Source organism: Tachypleus tridentatus, chromosome 9 (genome assembly GCF_004210375.1).
Source record: "Tachypleus tridentatus isolate NWPU-2018 chromosome 9, ASM421037v1, whole genome shotgun sequence".
Classification (NCBI taxonomy): Eukaryota; Metazoa; Arthropoda; class Merostomata; order Xiphosura; family Limulidae; genus Tachypleus; species Tachypleus tridentatus.
Window position 1 is genome coordinate 14,465,254 of NC_134833.1, and position 21,980 is coordinate 14,487,233.

The 21,980-nt window shown below is 34.3% G+C and overlaps 1 protein-coding gene across 1 annotated transcript in view; it reads right to left on the minus strand.

The window, feature by feature from the left end:
* Window positions 1–21,980, minus strand: part of LOC143224770 (guanylate cyclase 32E-like) — an 82,529-nt gene that overhangs the window by 39,774 nt on the left and 20,775 nt on the right. Inside the window, exons 10-12 of the mRNA XM_076453043.1 lie at window positions 7,696–7,845; window positions 2,833–3,013; window positions 1,282–1,422 (exon numbers count right to left, since the gene is read on the minus strand). Of these exons, the coding sequence (XP_076309158.1) occupies window positions 1,282–1,422; window positions 2,833–3,013; window positions 7,696–7,845 (472 nt within the window). The remainder of the gene's footprint in view (window positions 1–1,281; window positions 1,423–2,832; window positions 3,014–7,695; window positions 7,846–21,980) is intronic.

A 21,980-nucleotide genomic window follows, 5' to 3' on the forward strand; every position in this document is an offset into this window, starting at 1 on the left:
TTACGGTCAATCCCATCAATCCCACTATTCGTTGGTAAAAGATTAGCCCGAGAGTTGGCGGTGGGTGTTGATGATTAGCTGCCTTCCCTCTAGTCTTACACTACTAAATTAGGGACGGCTAGCGCAGATAGCCTCGTGTAGATTTGCGCGAAATTCAAACCAAACTAAAAAAGAACCAAACCTTATGAAATATTATTGGGATTACGGCGAAACATTTCGCTATCAGCGAAGATACCGAACTGACAAATCTATGCATTCTATTCTTTACAAATAAGAACATAAGAACAACTTATGAAATATGCTACACTTATTGTTGGAGAAATTTAAGACATTATTTATACCATTTTAGTATTACTTTTCTATATATATACCACTATTTGTGTGTTTGTAATTAAACACAATGCTATACAATATGCTATATGTACTCTGCTCATTTTGGGTATCGAAACCTGAATTCTACCATGGAAGTCTGAAAACATTCCGTGTATGTAACTATTAGGGCCAGGTAACAATAACAACTAGAATTCCAAACAACGAAAGCTTTTCTTACTGAAGTTGGTTAGATCATGGTTACACTTATTTCACTCACAGAAACTTGTAAAGTGTAGAAAACAGAGGTGTCATTGAAAGAGTGACAGCAGCGCCCCCTCTCAAGCCCAGGAGTTTTGAATTGCAGTATTTGTAAGACACCTCTAGCTACGTTGGATTTATGCACACACACAAGTTGAATGGAAGAGTTGAAGATAGGCCAACCTTCTCCCCCCCTTCAAGCCTTTTGTGAAATGACATTCCTGGTAGACAGGTGTATGGTTAACTACAATTGTGTAAGATATGAATCTCAGACGTTTGACTTAATTTTCTAAACATAGTTATCCTAAAGGGCTTGTAAAATTACGTTATAACATACATATTTTTCTTTACTTTATTTTAGGAACGCCCCATAGTGGCACAACGGAATGTCTGCGGACTCACACCGTTAAAAAAAATCAGATTTTGACAGCCGTTGTAAGCACAGCTCAAATATAACCCATTGTTAACTTTGTGCTCGATTCCAAATAAACAATATTTTAGGAACATTGGATCATATAAGTATTTTGTTCGAGTCCTTTAAGAAAGACGAAAAAGAAAAAAATAGAAATGTTAATACTCTATTTGTTTTGTATTTCATATAGATTTCTATTATTAGCTACGTATCACTAAATGTTAATACTCTATTTGTTTTGTATTTCATATAGATTTCTGTCATTACCTACGTATCACTAAAAGGAAAGAAAACCACACCTGGGCAACATTTCGTGTAACAAAGCTTCTGTTTTCTTTTTTTCTTCTATGAGCTGGTCAGTTCGTTCATCGACGAGTGCTTCCAGGTTATTAGCGTATTTCTCCATCATTACCAACATATTGTCAAATATATTAGGCTTCCTGTTGGAGGATAAGAAAACAAGAAAACGTTTCGCTTATCCGCGTGATCACAAAGATTTCACTTATGTCGTTATGTTCCACGTGCATGTGATTCATTGTATTACAGTATTATTTTGACAATGATTTGGACCAGGAAAATACGTGATAAGTGGCCCAGGAACGGAAAACCATCAAAATAAAATTACATTAGAACGAAATCCTTGCCTTATGTTGATTATTTACTGTACAATAACTTACATGTTTCTGTATCTATGAGGCACTTCTTTACAATTTTGTCTATTTATTTTATGATGCGTCTGATATTAACATTTATTCATTTTACATCATATAATATCCTCTGCTTCAAATCTTTGACCTTATTTATATTCTCAGATTTCCATAACATATACTTATAATAAGATACGCCACCGATCGATAGAGGTGTTTCCAAAATAGAAAACCAAAATGGCGCCAAATATGAAGTATTTAATGAGTCATGTTGAGAATCTAATTGTAATACAGGACTTGTATTACAATGAGAACATGAAAGAATACAACAGTTAGTTGTTTCACTAGTTATAAACAAGTTCCAGTTCAACAGTTTTACACGTCTTCAAATTACCTTCAAACCACAAATATAACTTCTGAATACACTTCTAATATATACGTTTACTACCAGACGTTGCAAAATTTGTAGGTTTGATTTATCTTACAGGCTAGAAGACTTTTCACACTTTGCAAAATTTGTAGGTTTGATTTATCTTAGAGGCTAGAAGACTTTTCACACTTTGCAAAATTTGTAGGTTTGATTTATCTTATAGGCTAGAAGATTTTTCACACTTAAAAACAGCTAAAAATGAAACAACCATCAGTGTTAAGTTTACGATAAGTTTTGTATATTTTAGAAAAAGGCCTAGCTCTCATACAAAACACAACAAACAACACAGAGGTTTAATAATGTTGTCGTCAACGTTTTTGTTACAGTTATTACAAAGTTGAAAATTATCCAATAAATTAGGGGAAATAAAAATAAGTACAGACATCTCTGTTTCCAAAATATTTTTGTTGCTGCAACATTAATGCTTTCTAAATAAAATTTTAAAGACGAGGTAAGGTGTTTATGTAAATGTATTAAACAATTCGCTCATAGTTGGCGAATCGCTGAATCGATTCAGCTAGATACAACATTTGGCTTGTATTCTTGGAGTCTCAATAGTGAGTTAAATCTTTGGAGTCGAACCTTGGGGTCTCTGGTTTTTCCTATGCGTCGATTGGGTACGCCAGCAAGTTATTTGATACTTGTCGAAGACATCAAAGACAATTTTTAAATCTTTAATAATAATAACATGCAACAACTGAATATTGTATATTTCAGTTTCATTTCCTGCTACATAGTTTCAAAACTAAAATAATAATGACAATACAACCTACATTCCCTTTCTCATTGGTCTAAGTTTGGTTCGAATAGTTTTGAAATCTGGCCTCTCTTCTGGGTTTTCGGCCCAACATTCTTTCATACACTCTCTAGCACAATCGAAAACACAGTCTAATGATTCCGGTGGTGGCCGGAACGGAGGGCTTGGTTCTCGCTGCATCACTCTTTTAACGATTTCTGAAAAATAAAAATGAAAATAATCAAAATATTATTACTGACTTATTAACCCATTCGTCCTTGACGGACTTATTAACCCATTCATCGTCGACGGACTTATTAACCCATTCGTCCTCGACTGACTTATTAATCCATTCGTCCTCGCCTTTAATATTTCCATCTTTCATATAGCAACATAAAACGTTTATTTTACTAGTGGTATATGATGCTTGTTGTTCCTTTCTAAGTTCGAACTTTGTTCTCTCATGCGTGAAACATTTATGAAACGACCAGTATGTGCTATTAATTGTTATTTGGTTAGAAACCCTTTGTCTTGTCAGATTGGACTACTTTGTACACTGAGAACAGTCTATGTATGATGCGTTGCTCGGTTGATGCGTGTGTGTAGAGAGATGTGGTCTACATATGGTGGTAGTGTACAATGTTGCTCAGGTTCGTTCTAACGATGGTCAGTTATAATGAGATTCGGTAGTTGTGCTGACATTTGTAACAATAACGCATCAGTTTCCGATAACATGGGTGAAGTGTATTGGTGCGATTTTGTGGTGGCGAAACTCTTGTTCATCAGGATAGCACTGTGAATTTGACCTGGTCAAAACAGACTTCAGCCATTCGCTTGCTGCTGTTTGGACTTATAGAGGTCTCCAACAGTCCAACTCACATGAATGTTTGTCCATCATGTCACAACCAAAAAGCTCGCCGTGTGGGGTATTTGTTCACTAAAACCATGTTTTTTATTTGTACTTGTAGTCGGTCTAGCTATTCATAAGATATGACAAGCATTGTAACTTTCTTGGAATGATTGCTTGTTTGTTTATTTGTTTTCTGAAGTTCGCACAAAACTACTCGAGGGTTATCTGTGCTAGCCGTCCCTAATTTAGCAGAGGGAAGACAGCTAGTCATCACCACTCACCGCCAACTGTTGGGCTACTTTTTTTACTAACGAATAGTGGGATTGACCGACACATTATAACGCCCCCACGGCTGAAAGGGCGAGCATGTTCGGCGCGATGGGGATGCAAACCCGCGACCCCCAGATTACGAGTCGCACGCCTTAACCCGCTTGGCCATGCCGGGCCCTCTTGGAATGAAAGAGTTCGATGCAGTCGAATCCTGACCAGTGGTAAAAGAATTGACCAATTTAGATAAAGTTGTACATGTGTGACAGTCTTACAATCCTAGCCAAATATCTATTCCTTCAATCAGTCAACGTGCTCAGGAACAATCTGTCACCACCATCTCTGAGGTCTAATTACAGATATCTTTCAATAGCTCCTTATGGAGACTAAGACCATACCTAATAACAACGTTCCTGCTCGTAGCATGTCCCAGAATGTGTCAGCGGTAAGTTCACGGACATTAAAATTGAGGTCAGACTCCTTTCGGTGGACAGAGCGTAGGCAGCCTATTGTGTAGTACTGCGTTAAAAGCGACAAGAACAGATAGATACTTCAAATCTCTTCTTTAAAAAACTCATTTGGCTTTCTCGCTGTATTGTGAAAAAACTATAATACTAATACGTGAAACTAAAGCAGTCATACGACACGCCGTAAGATCAGCCTAATTAAAATATGCCATTAAAGAGAGTGTATTTTCAGTATTTCAGTAAAGTTTCTAATGAAGACGATAAACTATTGAGTGTATACCAAAAAACGAGATATTATTGAAGTAACAAATATTTGTTTTAAACATTACTTAACTTTCACATTGATTTCTGAATTGCTCTCAAAGAATAATAATATTATAAACGAACTTAATAACAAGTATGTTATGCAGTATGCTATAAAGATTGGTGTCGTAAGATATTTCTTGTTGTTAAATAGGGAGCTGTTTAATGAACTATCTGCGTTATTTTCACCGTTAGTTCCAAGCTCTGAATTTTAGTGTTATATGCCTCACGCTTACTGCTATACTAATAGGAAGTACATAACTTTAACTGAGTGGTTGAGTTGATTATTTTTAAACTTAATGTTAAACAACGGGTTGTCTGCGTTGTGTTCATCGCGAGGAATCTAATCTCAGATTTTATCGTTATAAACCTTTAAGCTTGCAACTGAACAAGCGGGGATATAATTGAATGAGGAAGTTGTGGTTAGATATTTTAGAGGGCGTGGACCGATATTTACAAAACAATGGTAGCATAGTTTGACTTTGAAACAGAAATCTCCTTGGAAACTCTTCTACAGAAGAATAAGAGTAATAACCTACTCTTATCATACAGATTTGTTATCAATGGAGACTTGGAACTTTCAAGATAGGCTTGTTTCTTGTGCTTATTGAAGCTGAGAAATAAAGGAATGTGGATCAGTTTGGGACACAAGGACTATCAAGAAACGGACTTGTAATAATTTGTACCCAAGCTGTAGTAAGCAAAGTGGGAAATCTTGTAACAGTTTGGAATCCACAAATAGTAAGATCAATGGCGAAAGCTGTCCACGTATCCAAGGTAACACTATATATCATTGTCTAAAAGGAGTTTCACCTACAAATGCAACACAAGTCATGTTTCACAAGTTGTTTCCACAACATAGCCATTCAAAGATTGTGTATATATGAAGAGAGCTGGAAAATGAGACATGTATTCGTGTTATTCCATACAAAGACGTAATAGTCATGTAGTTTGATGCAGTTCCTATGAAGTTCTGTAGAAATGTAATTTTCGAAACTAAGAGAGATCGTGTAAGATCTGTAGAGTAAAGAGTTGTGCTCTTATTATAACAACTTTACAATGGAGCCTTTTGCAATGAAATCGCCCTGCAGGGCTAACATCAAAGTGCATGGTCATCATGCAGAGCATGACTGAACGCAGGGACTTGGACTGTAACAAAGCGGGGAGGCTCTAAAGTAATTTTAATATAAGTACTTAATAATAAATCACTGAAACCGTCACTCTACAGGTTTGTAAACAGTTATGGAAACTGAGAGGAAGAAGGGTAAAACAAGCAACTACCATAGCAATGGTAGTTTATCATATGAAAATGAACTTTACCAAAGTAGGATATTGATACTTTCAATTGTGACTGGTGGTCACCCAACCAACCAGGAAGTGATACAAAATTATGAATCCGATAAAAATCCAGTAGCAAAAGTAGGATGATTTCATGACTCTAAAAACTAGAATACCAAAGGAGAAACGTATAGAAGTCACAGTTTTGGCTGATGGAGGATATTACAGACGAAGAGTTGTGACAAAACTCCAAGTTTAAAGGAGCGCTACGTAAGACATTGAAGAAGGTTCGTGAAATTGGCACAGAAAATAATACAGAAACCGCTGGATATAAGTGAATAGACGGCTAACTCTGAAAGAATACAAGTTTATTCTGGTGTTATATATAGAAATGACAATACATGAAGAGTTTGATAGTTGGTTCCATTGGTTCTGTGCAGAGTAACAAAACCACATGCACATTGTTCGTACAGGGTTGGGAATCCTGGCTGGCGAGATTGCACATTATTCTTGGCATAAAATTTGCATGAGGAAATTCATGTAAGTGAGTTTACTGGGACACTATGACAGAAATGATTGAGGATAGCTCTGGTGATTAGTGAGGTCATGTCAAAGTGATTGGTGAGGTCATGTCAGAGTTGAGAGTTCTTAATTATCTTTCCATTTTTTCCCATGCCAGGGGTTTCCTGTTTACATATGTCACGATATTTTACTTGAATATCTTTTCAACAGGTATATACGCCAACATATATCTTCAAAAGAAGAAGATAAGTGAATATTTTTTCAAAGAAGAAAATCCTGTAATGCTTACTAAAGAGAGTATATCAAGTATCTTTCTCAAAGAGGGCTTTACAAGTACCCCTTTCAAAGAGGGCGTGACAAGTATCCTTTGTAAAGAGGGCTTTACAAGTACCCCTTTAAAAAAGGGCGTTACAGGTATCCTTTCAAAAAGAATGATATATCTTTTTGTGGAAACATGACGATTTTCCTTAAACAAAGCCAGGATATCAAAACCATGCTGAATAACTTGTCTCTAGTTGTGTTGTATTGACCCATGGCACATAAACGATTTTTATGTTTACAGTGATTTCTTCAGCGTTAAAGGAAAGAAAATTAGAGTCACACGTCAGATTGTGTATGGATGACTTTGTTTTTGGTGTTTTTCTCAAATATTCATCCAAGTGATTTTGAATACATGAAGAAATATCTATGTGCATGCAAAATCTGTTAAATTTTAAACAAATAAAGAATCCGATGATTTAACAGATTATTCTGTTGCAAAGTGTTTTTGTTTTAATGTTAAATAACATGCCTTGAACTGAAGAATATTTAACATGTTTTAAATAATTTAATTCTGTGGATTTAATAAACATAAAACTGAAGCATAACTATGATTGGTTGTTTGGTTCGAATTTCGGGCAAAGCTACACAAGGGCTATCAGCGCTACTCGTCCCTCATTTAGAAGTGTAAGATTAGAGGAAAGACAGCTAGCCATCACCATCTACCGCCAACTGTTGGGTTACTCTTTTACCAACAAATAGGAGGATTGACCGTTACATTATAATGCCCCCACGACTGAAAGGGCAAATATGGACGTGACAAGTTTCAAAACCAGTGACCCTCAGATTAGGACTCGAACACCCTAACCACCTAGCCATGCCAGGCCAGTCATAATGATAATGTACATCCACTTTGGTTCGAAATATTTAATCATATAAGCAAGATCAAACTTACCTGATGGTGTCATGTCAGTTTTTCCATAGGGTCCATTCCTTCCTAACACTTCGTAAAGGATGATTGCAAAAGAATATACGTCTCCACTCTGTGTGCCGCTAGATGGCGCGTCAGGATTTCTCAGCAATTCTGGGGCGCGCCACAAGAGACCTATAATAAATCAAACTGTTTTATTTTTTGTTTTATCAAGGCTACAATGAGATGATACCTGCTGTGTCTTCTGCGGATAATTGAACGAATTGCTTTTCCATAAAGAGAAAATATTTTTAATGTTTCTGACGGCGATTTCACAAGGTTTCTGTTTCAGTTCTCAACAGTGATTCAGCTAAAATTTTACAAATTCGTACTGTAAGGGAAAATGTTTTTTTGTCTCTGATATGCAAATGATACAACATAGTCATTGCCAAAACATTCTGACATCACAAGATGTTAACCAATAAACTGGAAACAGTAAAGAGTAACCAACAAAAATGTCTGAAAGCTCAGAGGTTATCCATGAAAATGGCCTGGCATGGCCAAACGCGTAAGGCGTGCGACTCGTAATTCGAGAGTCGCGGGTTCGCGCCCGCGTCGCGCTAAACATGCTCGCCCTCCCAGCCGTGGGGGCGTTATAATGTGACGGTCAATCCCACTATTCGTTGGTAAAAGAGTAGCCCAGGAGTCGGCGGTGGGTGGTGATGACTAGCTGCCTTCCCTCTAGTCTTACACTGCTAAATTAGGGACGGCTAGCACAGATAGCCCTCGAGTAGCTTTGTGCGAAATTCAAAAACAAACAAACAAACAAATCCATGAAAATACAATTAACAAACAAACTGAAAACAATAATGGATAGCTAACAAAAAGGCATGAAAAGCCGTCCTGACATGGCCAGGTGGTTAAGGCAATGGACTCGTAATCTGAGGGTCGCGGGTTCGAATCACCATCACACAAACATGCTCGCCCATTCAGCTTAGGGGGCGTTATAATGTGACGGTCAATCCCATTATTCCTTTGTAAAAGAGTAGACCAAGAGTTGGTGGTGGGTGGTGATGACTAGCTGCCTTCCCTCTAGTCTTACACTACTAAATTAGGGACGGCTAACGCAGATAGCCCTCGGACAGCTTTGTGCGAAATTCAAAAGAAAACTTTGAAATTCAAAAGAAGCCTGAAAAGTCAAAGTTTACACACGAAAAATAAAAAGCAAGGTAAATTAGAAGAAAAATGAAAACGATAAAATAAACTAATCAAAACATATTACAGTAAAACTAAACCTTCTTATGACAAAGGACATTTTTTGTATACTGTAAAAATTAGTATTTATAACCTCTTATAGGAAACTTCGTCATGATCTTTGATACTGATTTTGAAGCCAACAAAATGTGTAAGGCTTAAACTAAATTATCACTCATGTCTCGGTTTGTCTCTGATTGCTAGTAGTTTTGCCAGATTTCATCGCACCTGTTCCGGATTTGGTGAGAGCAGATGGTATATTTTCTGTCACAACACGGATTTCCAAGTGGTTCGACAGTCAAAACGTCTGAATTATAGTTTCTGAGCACAGTGGGATTTACCGTCACATAACGCCCCTACGGCTGAAAGGACGAGAAGGTTTGTTGTGATCGGGATTCAAACCCGTGATCCTCAGATAATGAATTGAGCGCCTTAACCACAATAGGTAAACTGACTTACGTGTTGTCATAACAGCGTTGTTTCTGATGATAAAAGTTAAGACATGCGTGTTTCTGTTTTATAGACAAATGTGAGATATAAGAACCTTACCCTGTAAACATTGTAAACATATGACTACTTTCTTAATATAGACTTTTCTTTTAGAATGAATTAACTATAACTGTATTAGTTAATTAATAACAGTATTAATTAACTATAACTGTATTAATTAACTAATAACTGTATTAATTAATTATAAGTGTATTAATTAACTAATAACTGTATTAATTAACTGTAATGGTATTAATTAACTATAACTGTATTAATTAACTAAAACTTAGTACTAAAAATGTTTAAGTTGTTATTATTTTATCGTCATTTTTTATGATAAATTAAAGTCTTAAGTGTAACTGATTATAAATGATTGTTTGTTTGTTGTGAATTTCGTGCAAAGCTAATCAAGGGCTATCTGCGCTAGCCGTCCCTAATATCAGTGTAAGACTGGAGGGTAGGCAGCTAGTCATCACCACTTACTACCAACTCTTTTACCAACGAATAGTGGGATTGACCGTTATCACATTATAACGCCTTCACGGCTGAAAGGGTGAGCATGTTTGATATGACGGGGTTCGAACCCGTGACCTTCAGATTACGAGTCGAGTGCCTTGATCCACCTGCCCATGTCGGGCCTTATAAATTATTTAATTAAATCAATAATTAATTAATTAGTCTTAAATGTTATTTGTATAACAGTTTGATTATAAATTACTTAAATAATTAAAAGTGACTTAATTAAATAAATACTCTTCAAAAAAAGAAACGCAAAAGGCAAAAGTTGAGACATATTGTTAACAAGTTTATTCCGGGTAATTCTGTGTGACATGTGTGAAACTTTGTACATTCACTGCTGAACATCCAAAGTCTGCAAAGGCGAAGTCCACGCTCACTAGTTGAAGTTCGACGTCACTCAACGTCAATAACGAGTATGCCCCCCGTGAGCATCAATAACTGCTTGGCATCTCCTGCCCATGGAAGCGATGAGATGACGAATCACATCCTGTGAAATGGCTGTCCACTCAGCCTGCAAAGCTGCTGCAAGCTGAGGTAGAGTCTGCGGTTGAGGTTGTCGCCGTCGCAGACGTCGGTCCAACTTGTCCCAAAGATGTTCGATGGGGTTTAAATCTGGTGATCTGGAGGGCCAGGGAAGAACGCTGATGTTGTGGTGTCTCAAGAAGACAGTGGTGAGTCGGACTGTGTGAGGACGGACGTTGTCATGTTGAAAAACGTCGTTGACGTTCACCATGATGGGTTGCACATGGGGCCTAAGAATCTCGTCGACGGTTGCGTACGGTCTTATCGGAAATCCTACGCAGCCCTGGTATGGTTGAGGCAGTAAACGTCGCAGTGGTGGTCCTATCCCGAAGGTAACGTAACCGGATGTAGCGATCTTGTGCGGGCGTGGTCACACGAGGTCTGCCAGATCGTGGACGGTCACGAGTTGATCCATGTTGTTGGTGACGATTCCATAGCCTTGCGATGGTGCTTGGGTGGACATTCACAGCTCTGGCAACATCTGATCGAGATTCGCCTGCTTCCAAGCGACCAATGGCGTTGTTGCGTTGTGCTTCAGTCAGTCTTGGCGTAACTGTATTGCGTGTCGGTGGCTTAACACTGAGCTATGGAAACCGAGAACCCGTCACTTTTATAGGGATTTTGCACATGTTGCACTCAGAACATGCAGATCTCTCAAACAAATTTATTGGACACGCATGCGTTCTGGCGAAAAATCCGACGTTTTCCTCCGTTTTCAAAGTGCACAACTTTTATTGTCATTTTGGTCTGAAAATCAGTGCCTCAACACGTGTAACATCACATACTCTGAGCTTGTAACGTTATTACATATATTTCTCTTTAAAATAACAAAAATATCCCTTTTGCATTTCTTGTTTTGAAGAGTATATAATTAATAATATTAAATGTCGTTATTATGATAAATTGATGATAAATTATTTAATTAAATATATAATTAATTAATCTTAAATGTCTCTATTATAATAATTTGATTATAAATTATTTAATTGAATATATAATTAATTAATCTTAAATGTCTTTATTATGATAATTTGATAATAAATTATTTAATTAAATATATAATTAATTAATCTTCAATGTCTTTATTATGATAATTTGATTATAAATTATTTAGTTAAATATATAATTAATCTTAAATGTCTTCACTTTGATAATTTGATTATAAATTATTTAATTAAATATATAATTAATTAATCTTAAATGTCTTTGTTATGATAATTTGATGATAAATTGCTTAATTAAATAATTTTAATAAATTTTAAATTATTTAATTAATATAAGGCGTCCTCTTTAAGACGATTAATTATAAATTAATTAGTATTTCTAAAAGATCTAAAAGATACGTGACTTTCATTAGATTTTCCTTGGTCTATATCACAAGCAATTATTTTAATAAAAATAATTAGTGTTTTTATTTACTATAATAATAAACTTGGGTCGGATGTGACCAAGTAGTTCGCTTGCCTGAATGTGAATTTGAAGGTTTAAGTTTGCGCCCCGTTGCTTTAATATTACAACTAGCACTTTGTTGCCGTGGGTGTGTTATAAGAGTGACGGTTAGATCTAAGGCCATGGGTATTTTATAGGAGTGACGGTTACATCTGATTATTCAGTCCATACAAGAGTAACCATGAGTTGGTGGGGGTATTGCTTGATAGCTGCCTTCCATTTGCTCTATCACTTCAGCCCCCCCCCCGTTGGTACAGCGGTAAGTCTATGGATTTACAACACTCAAGTCAGGAGTTCGATGCCTCTCGGTGGACTCAGCAGATAACCTGATGTGACTTTGCTATAAGAGAAACACACACACACTTTCACTTCAGAATTAAAAACGACTTGCGCAATAGTCCTCCAGTACATTTGAGCGATATCCAAGAAAGAAAGAAACAAACTGTGTTATATGTGCCAAAAACTTAATAGCAGAGTGTAATTCAACTTCGAGTCTATTTCAATTACTGCATAGTTTCATTGCATTACGTTAAATCTAATTGAACTTAAGTAATTTTGTTTCAACGGGTTTTCGCTAACAATTAACATAATCTTTCTAAAAACAGTTAATCTCCATATAAAAAAAGAAATCCGTGAAGATCTAATAATTAAACTAAACCTATAATGTTTTAAAAGTACCTTTTAAGATACTCCACAAAGGATTACAGTGTAGCTTCAAGTGATATTTGTTCTTCATTCTGAATCAGGTAATGAATTTTTAACCTGAGCCCAATAAGCAGGATATTGTGTTTTGCATTGTATTTCAACAAACAACGAAAATAACACAGCCATCCATAAGCTCGGGATCAAAGAACGAGTTATCTGTGTAGTTCAATTGTTAAGTTTACGTACGTACAACCCAGATAAACTCCATCAGAATGAAAAATCTAAATTATACATTCTACACCTCGGAAAAACTCAATGGAGTACAATTTATTTTACGATACCAGATCTATTGAAACGTGAACTTCTGTAAAACAAAGTTAAATGCGAGACTTTCCTCAAAAAGTCACGTTTTGACACGATTGTGTCTATTACAAGCATCACGTCTTATTTATCCAACTGTAAGTCTTAAATGAGATGAAAAGTTACTAACGGTCACTCACGGTAAATACATTTATCATAAGTTGGTTCAGAGATAAACAGAGGGACACGAGGAGTGAAAGGCCGATCTAAAAGCATTACTATGCGTATGGCCATCTATTATATCACACGTCAAACAAATGTGATTAAAAACTATATGTCCCTCAGTAACTCAGGGGTAAAGTTTCTAGACAGCGTTTCTCAACTGGGTGAATGATCCACCCACGAGTTTCGTTTTTTTTTTTGCATTAATTCTAGTTGTAGTTTGATGTTTAACTCGTAATAAATAATACGTAATACATAATACGTAATAAATAATACGTAATACATAATTCGTGATAAATAATACGTAATACATAATACTACTTTTTAATTTACTACTTATTTTTTGTTTTTGTTTTTCTAATTTGGGTGAGTTATATGTTGTGAAAAAAACTTATAAAAGTAAATGATACTGTTCTCGTCTTATAATCCCAGCATGGCCAGGTGGTTAAGGCACTCGACTCATAATCCCAGCGTCTTGGGTTCGAATCACCGTCACACCAAACGTCTTCGTCCTTTTAGCCGTTTGGACGTTATAATGTAACGATCAATTATCATATTCGTTGGCAAAAGAGTAGCCCAAGAGTTGGCGGTGGGTGGTGATGACTAGCTGCCTTTCCTAGTTTTACGCTGCTAAATTAGGGACGGTTAGCAGCGCAGAAAACTTCTCGTGTTGTTTTGTGCGGAAATTCAAAACAAAGAAACGTTATTGTAAAAGTGGTTTAGTTTTCAAGTATTTCGTATAATTTCTAAAATAAAGAAACTTCTATGTGTCCCTCATATTTCGTGTATGGTAATCTGTTTGGACAGGTATTATTTCCTTCACGTGTGTTTTATAAACTAAAAAGTTTTCTTAAACCATATTTATTTTTATGTTTTGTTCACAAAGGGTCTTTGCTTTTCTTAAAGTTAAGCACAAAGCTGCACAAAGGGCAATCTCTGTGTACTCGTTGAGATATTGATTGTAGTGTAATAAATCCTAATAGAAATGTTTACATAAACAACACCATTGTCCTGTTTTTGATTTAAAACGAACCTGTCACTGCTGTGAAATAAGTCAAAACTGACCGTTGTCAATGATTTGAAATATGCCTTTAATATAAAGCAACAGTGTTTGGAAACATGATATTATAGTCAGTGTATAATGAAATCTCGTACATATAAAGAGAATCGAACTTCTGTTTTAAGCTGACTAATACAGTGTGGACGTTTGTTATTTGTCTCACACAATGCTCTTATCAATAATTGTGTTCCGTAAATATATTGTAAATATCATATGTTTAAATACAATAGAACTTTCATTTTATTCTAAGGATACTGACTTTACTAAACAACAACACAAATATAATAAGAACATAACAATAATTTGTATGAAAGTTAGTTTAATCCATATATATTTCAGGATATTAAGCTGTCAAACAAAAACTGCAAGAGGGCCTGGCATGGCCTAGCGCGTTAAGGCGTGCGCTTCGTAATCTGAGGGTTGCGGGTTCGCATCCCCGTCGTACCAAACATGCTCGCCCTCCCAGATGACTAGCTGCCTTCCCTCTACTCTTACACTGCTAAATTAGGGACGGCTAGCACAGATAGCCCGCGAGTAGCTTTGTGCGAAATTCCAAACAAACACAAACTGCAAAATGTATGATTCTGATATTTCTTTACGTGTTTTAATTATACCTTCAAGAAGTTAAGACTAGATATCTAACTTTGCACGCTATATTTAAACGACAAATCTGCGAGGTATAGAAATTTTGAAATGTTTTGTAGAATTTTTTAATTAAAGAAATCTTTGATTACTTGTCTGAAACGAATATTAATTACAGCTTATTGTTATAAGATGATTATAGTAACTGATATTTTTGCTCAAAACACCGAACTACTGTTAACAAGCCTTTAATCACTTGGTTTTGTAGTATTATAAAACAGTTCTATGTGTGTTTCTTCCAAGTCTTTACTTGTCTATTGAAACTCCGTTCGTTCACTGTAAGTAAAGTGCATGGTTTAGAGTTTTTCATTAAATTTGTATAGTGAGTGCAGTAAATGGTGTTTTACATGCGATAAAAATAAATTGTTTGACTCATGTTATCAAAACCTTTAGGCCCGGCATGGCCAAGCGTGTTAAGGCGTGCGATTCGTAATCTGAGGGTCGCTGGTTCGCATCCCCGTCGCGCCAAACATGCTCGCCCTTTCAGCCGCGGGGGCGTTATAATGTTATGGTCAATCCCACTATTCGTTGGTAAAAGAGTAGCCCAAGAGTTGGCGGTGGGTGGTGATGACTAGCTGCCTTCCCTCTAGTCTTGCACTGCTAAATTAGGGACGGCTAGCACAGATAGCCCTCGAGTATCTTTGTGCGAAATTCAAAAACAAACAAACAAACTTTAATGACTTGGCTAATAATTTATGGTCATCATACTAGCTAGCCAGTTATTGTGAAAAAGACTTGGTCACTATAATCTTATGGTTTTTCTAATTTTGTATACTTTCTTATGTAAGATGGCCAGAGCCCTTGAATATTAAACACTTCTTACTGTGGTCATGTTCTATTTTCAGGTTGCTTGAAGTGTGGACAATAATAATTTCAGTATTTTTGTTGCGGGTTTGTATACCCTATGTGCGTGAGAGGGGAAGGGTCATTTGGTGAACTTTGTAATTCTGTACCCAGAATGTATGCATGTGAAATAAAGTTTAATAGTATTAAGGTTTGACACTTCTAATCCAATGATTTTTCTGAACTTCTATAGTCTGTGATATCACAATAACTGCCTCTATGTCTATTTCAGTTTTACATCAGATACGAGCTCCTTTGTTTTATTAGCTGGTAATAGAAATGACATGTATAAATGTGTATTTGTTTTCGTGATAGACAGTGTGAAAGTTGTGGTGGTTTTAATGATAGCAATGAAAAACTCTTTCACTTATTATATTTAATTGTAGGGCGATTATTGACCATGTATGATTAGTAAAATATATGGTGTCCTACAGAACATGGAAGAAGATATGAACACTTGAAAATGTACTCCATACTTTCACAAGTTTTGTGTGCCTTTGGAGGTGATAATGGTTATATAGAAAATGGATGGGTACAGTAAGTCAATCATTTACTAATTTTAATATAATTAAATCTAGATGTTGATGACTTGTACTGTCACAGTGTATTTGTTTAAACCCTACAGAAACAATTGTAACCAAATATATATAAAAGTCCATCTTTTTAAATTATTTTTCACAAATTAGTAAAAATGTTGTTGTACAATAAACGTTTTATAGAAGATATAAATTGTGGTATAATGTATGAACTTTAGTTATTGCAGGGTATTAATTTAAAACTACAGACCTGTTTTGTGGGTCTGGTAAAATGTATGTTGTGATATTTTTACAGTAAATAATGTATGTTGTTATATTGTTACAGTAAATAATGTATGTTGTGATATTTTTACAGTAAATAATGTATGTTGTGATATTGTTACAGTAAATAATGTATGTTGTGATATTGTTACAGTAAATAATGTATGTTGTGATATTGTTACAGTAAATAATGTACGTTGTGATATTGTTACAGTAAATAATGTATGTTGTGATATTGTTACAGTAAATAATGTATGTTGTGATATTGTTACAGTAAATAATGTACATTGTGATCATTTTACAGTAAATAATGTATGTTGTGATATTGTTACAGTAAATAATGTATGTTGTTATATTGTTACAGTAAATAATGTATGTTGTGATATTGTTACAGTAAATAATGTATGTTGTGATATTGTTACAGTAAATAATGTACGTTGTGATCATGTTACAGTAAATAACGTATGTTGTGATATTGTTACAGTAAATAATGTATGTTGTGATATTGTTACAGTAAATAATGTATGTTGTGATATTGTTACAGTAAATAATGTATGTTGTGATATTGTTACAGTAAATAATGTATGTTGTGATATTGTTACAGGAAATAATGTATGTTGTAATATTGTTACAGTAAATATTGTATGTTGTGATATTGTTACAGTAAATAATATTTTATGTCATTAAAAATACTTGATTGATTAACTTTTAATTATTGTGTCATCTTTTTTAGGGCGAATTAATTATAAATGTATTAATTAACTCATAATTTATTACTGATAATGTATAAACAATAAGACGTAGTTTGTCTTAAGTGTTCTGTTTGTGCCAATTTGATTATAAATGATTTAATTAACTAATTACAAATACGTTTGTGTTAAGTATACTTTTGAGAACAGACTAATTATAAATGGATTAGCGCTAAATTATTCAATTAGTTCATTATCGACATGATGAGACATGTATTATATGAGTTATATCCGTCTAAAAAAGGACATGTTCTCCACTTTGTGACATAATCATCCATTATGGCCGGCTGTCATGGCGGCTTAGCAACGCATCCCTAACCACACGCCCTCTTATGACAACAATTGGAACTATGGCATCATCATCTCTCTCCCACTCCCTCGACATATATGTGGCTCCCTCTTATGGTACGTCTGAAGTGCTGGTCTTACTACTAACATACGAGTAGAAGATATTCTAGACAACCATTATTTACGTCGAATGTTTCCTCCATCCATCTGATTTCCTCATGTCAAGATTTTTCACCCCCTTTTGGTTCTGTTTGGTTTCTCATTCAGGTTCAAAAGGCACAAGTATATGACACGTATATAAACTGGTTTTGTCCGTGGTATTTTTCTACAGTCATATAATTTATTTATCTTTTATATCTCAATAACCAAAGCAATAAGTGACACATGCACGATCTAACAAGTGCTGTTTTCATAATGTTTTGCTCTGATTGAAGTTTATATTAAATAACGGTATTCGACATTGTATATGACAAGTAGTAATCTGTTAACTTCAGTCATACTCCAGTTAAACATACTTGAAAACACTGTACGTGATGGGTATTAACCTGTTAATCTACGGTAAGTTCAGAATATTTAACAGAACTCATGAGCAACACCCTTATAACAGGAGAATATTTGATATTAGATTCTGTTTGACGCTGTTTGTTTTACACGTAGGTTTATTTTTGATATGCTTAAGGTTAAAGTAATGGGTTCAGAGTTTTTAACCTGAACAGCATCCCACATACACGAGAGCCAAAGGGTTAGGTCAAAAACACCTAGAGTTCAGATATATCGATTAATAATTTTTAACTGCAGACCAGAAGGAAGACAGCCATTCTGTAACATGAGCCACAATGGGGGCTCATTGTTCAAAAGATTAACAGGATATATTGTTGATTTTATAAAATGTCGGGATTGCTTGTCTCTCCAGTACAAAGCCCATCATGCTATCCGACAGACTAGTTATTAACGTACAGGGAGCATATATATATATATAATAAAATAATATTTTAGTTATGATATAACATAAGTGTAAAGTTTACCTTTCTCATCGTCAGATATTAGAGAAAACCCTTACAGTAAATGTCTTAAACCATATTAAGACGTTACAAAGAAAATAACTAATCATATTGAACATATTACACAATCTTTCGATTTCAAATATTTTGTTTTTAAACTAAAACCTTGCTTAATCAGAGTTATCGTTGTTATATTTTATTGTGAAGTCACTTTGTTTTTCCCTTCACTGTTTTCCAAACACTCTCATGGCTTTGCCTCCCAGTGGTTTAGGGACAAACCTGCAGGCTTACAACCTTAAGATCTGAGTTTCGACACTGGTAGTGAGGAAATTACAAATATTGTCCACTGTGTAGATTTATGCTTGAAACAATAAATTAATACCTTTTCCATTATCTTACTTGTATGTCTATCGAATTCCTTCAGAGATTTTTATTTGTTTGTTTTTAACTTTCGCGCAATGCTACACGAGGGTTGTCTTTGCTAGCCGTTTCTAATTCAGCAGTGTAAGACTAAAGGGAAGGCTGCTAATCATAACCACTCACTGCCATCTCTTGGGTTACTCTTTGACCAACGAATAGTGAATTGACCGTAACATTATAAAACATTATGGTTGAAAGAGCGAGCACGTTTGGTATGACGGGATTCGAAACCGCGATCCTAAGATTACGAGTCGAGTGTTTTAGCCACTTGGCCATACTGGGTCCCTTCAGCTCTGAATATAACTACCAAGGCTCCTCTCCTTCTTCTATAATAGAAAACAACAAACCGAACTTATATGTTAAGACGTTTGAGAACACCAGTACTGGGCAAATTTCTTTCTGGTCCAAAGCTTTCCTAAAATATGTTATTTTTCCAACTTCTTGTCTTTCATGAAGTTTCTTTAATTAATTTTGAAAGTCAGAAATTGCAATTGGGTTTCATTAATGAAACTTGAGTTTATATCACTACTATACTCGTAATCATAAAGAGTACTTAAGTTTAAGATACCCGTTTGGTAAGCAGCACATAGGTGCTCTCTGTGTTAGTCACGTCTTATTCCACTGGATGCATCAAACACTCTAACCATTAAAACTGTGTTACTAAAGTGGAGTAAAATCCTGTTAAACATGCTCTATAACACAATTTATACATATATAAACACTAAAACTGGGTTATTAAGATGGATTAAAATCCCGTTAAAGTAGTTTTATAACACATGTTATACTATATAAACACTAAAACTGGGTTATTAAGATGGATTAAAATCCCGTTAAAGTAGTTTTATAACACATGTTATACTATATAAACACTAAAACTGGGTTATTAAGATGTATTAAAACCCGTTAAAGTAGTTTAATAACACGTTATACTATATAAACACTAAAACTGGGTTATTAAAATGGATTAAAATCCCGTTAAAGTAGTTTTATAACACATGTTATACATATATAAACACTAAAACTGGGTTATTAAAATGGATTAAAATCCCGTTAAAGTAGTTTTATAACACATGTCATACTATATAAACACTAAAACTGGGTTATTAAAATGGATTAAAATCCCGTTAAAGTAGTTTTATAACACATGTTATACTATATAAACACTAAAACTGGGTTATTAAAATGGATTAAAATCCCGTTAAAGTAGTTTTATAACACATGTCATACTATATAAACACTAAAACTGGGTTATTAAGGTGGATTAAAATCCCGTTAAAGTAGTTTAATAACACGTTATACTATATAAACACTAAAACTGGGTTATTAAAATGGATTAAAATCCCGTTAAAGTAGTTTTATAACACATGTTATACTACATAAACACTAAAACTGGGTTATTAAAATGGATTAAAATCCCGTTAAAGTAGTTTTATAACACATGTTATACTATATAAACACTAAAACTGGGTTATTAAGATGGATTAAAACCCGTTAAAGTAGTTTAATAACACGGTATACTATATAAACACTAAAACTGGGTTATTAAAATGGATTAAAATCCCGTTAAAGTAGTTTTATAACACATGTTATACTATATAAACACTAAAACTGAGTTATTAAGGTGGGTTAAAATCCCGTTAAAGTAGTTTTATAACACATGTTATACTATATAAACACTAAAACTGGGTTATTAAGATGGATTAAAATCCCGTTAAAGTAGTTTTATAACACATGTTATACTATATAAACACTAAAACTGGGTTATTAAGATGGATTAAAACCCGTTAAAGTAGTTTAATAACACGTTATACTATATAAACACTAAAACTGGGTTATTAAAATGGATTAAAATCCCGTTAAAGTAGTTTTATAACACATGTTATACTATATAAACACTAAAACTGAGTTATTAAGGTGGGTTAAAATCCCGTTAAAGTAGTTTTATAACACATGTTATACTATATAAACACTAAAACTGGGTTATTAAGATGGATTAAAATCCCGTTAAAGTAGTTTTATAACACATGTTATACTATATAAACACTAAAACTGGGTTATTAAGATGGATTAAAACCCGTTAAAGTAGTTTAATAACACGTTATACTATATAAACACTAAAACTGGGTTATTAAATGGATTAAAATCCCGTTAAAGTAGTTTTATAACACATGTTATACTATATAAACACTAAAACTGAGTTATTAAGGTGGGTTAAAATCCCGTTAAAGTAGTTTTATAACACATGTTATACTATATAAACACTAAAACTGGGTTATTAAGATGGATTAAAACCCGTTAAAGTAGTTTAATAACACGTTATACTATATAAACACTAAAACTGGGTTATTAAAATGGATTAAAATCCCGTTAAAGTAGTTTTATAACACATGTTATACTATATAAACACTAAAACTGAGTTATTAAGGTGGGTTAAAATCCCGTTAAAGTAGTTTTATAACACATGTTATACTATATAAACACTAAAACTGGGTTATTAAGATGGATTAAAATCCCGTTAAAGTAGTTTTATAACACATGTTATACTATATAAACACTAAAACTGGGTTATTAAGATGGATTAAAACCCGTTAAAGTAGTTTAATAACACGTTATACTATATAAACACTAAAACTGGGTTATTAAAATGGATTAAAATCCCGTTAAAGTAGTTTTATAACACATGTTATACTATATAAACACTAAAACTGAGTTATTAAGGTGGGTTAAAATCCCGTTAAAGTAGTTTAATAACACGTTATACTATATAAACACTAAAACTGTGTTATTGAGGTGGAGTAAAACCTTGTTAAACGTTGTGTTTTATAACACAGTTTATACCTATTTAAACACTAAAACTGTGTTAGCTGTTACATTACAACTATGTTATCTGGTATATTAAAACTATGTTAATCGTGATGTTTTCTAATTTAATTAAAATCTTATATTTGTATAATACAGAATTCAGTATAAAACCCTCACGTGTTGGTGATGTGACAACAAGTGTTGAACATTTGTGGAACATCAACGTAATGTTAAGTGTTTGTGTGCGTATTTCACTTCTATTTATTTTCTATATGTTATCACAACATATAATACGTTAACCCTAGAGTTTAAGATCCCGGTGACTTTA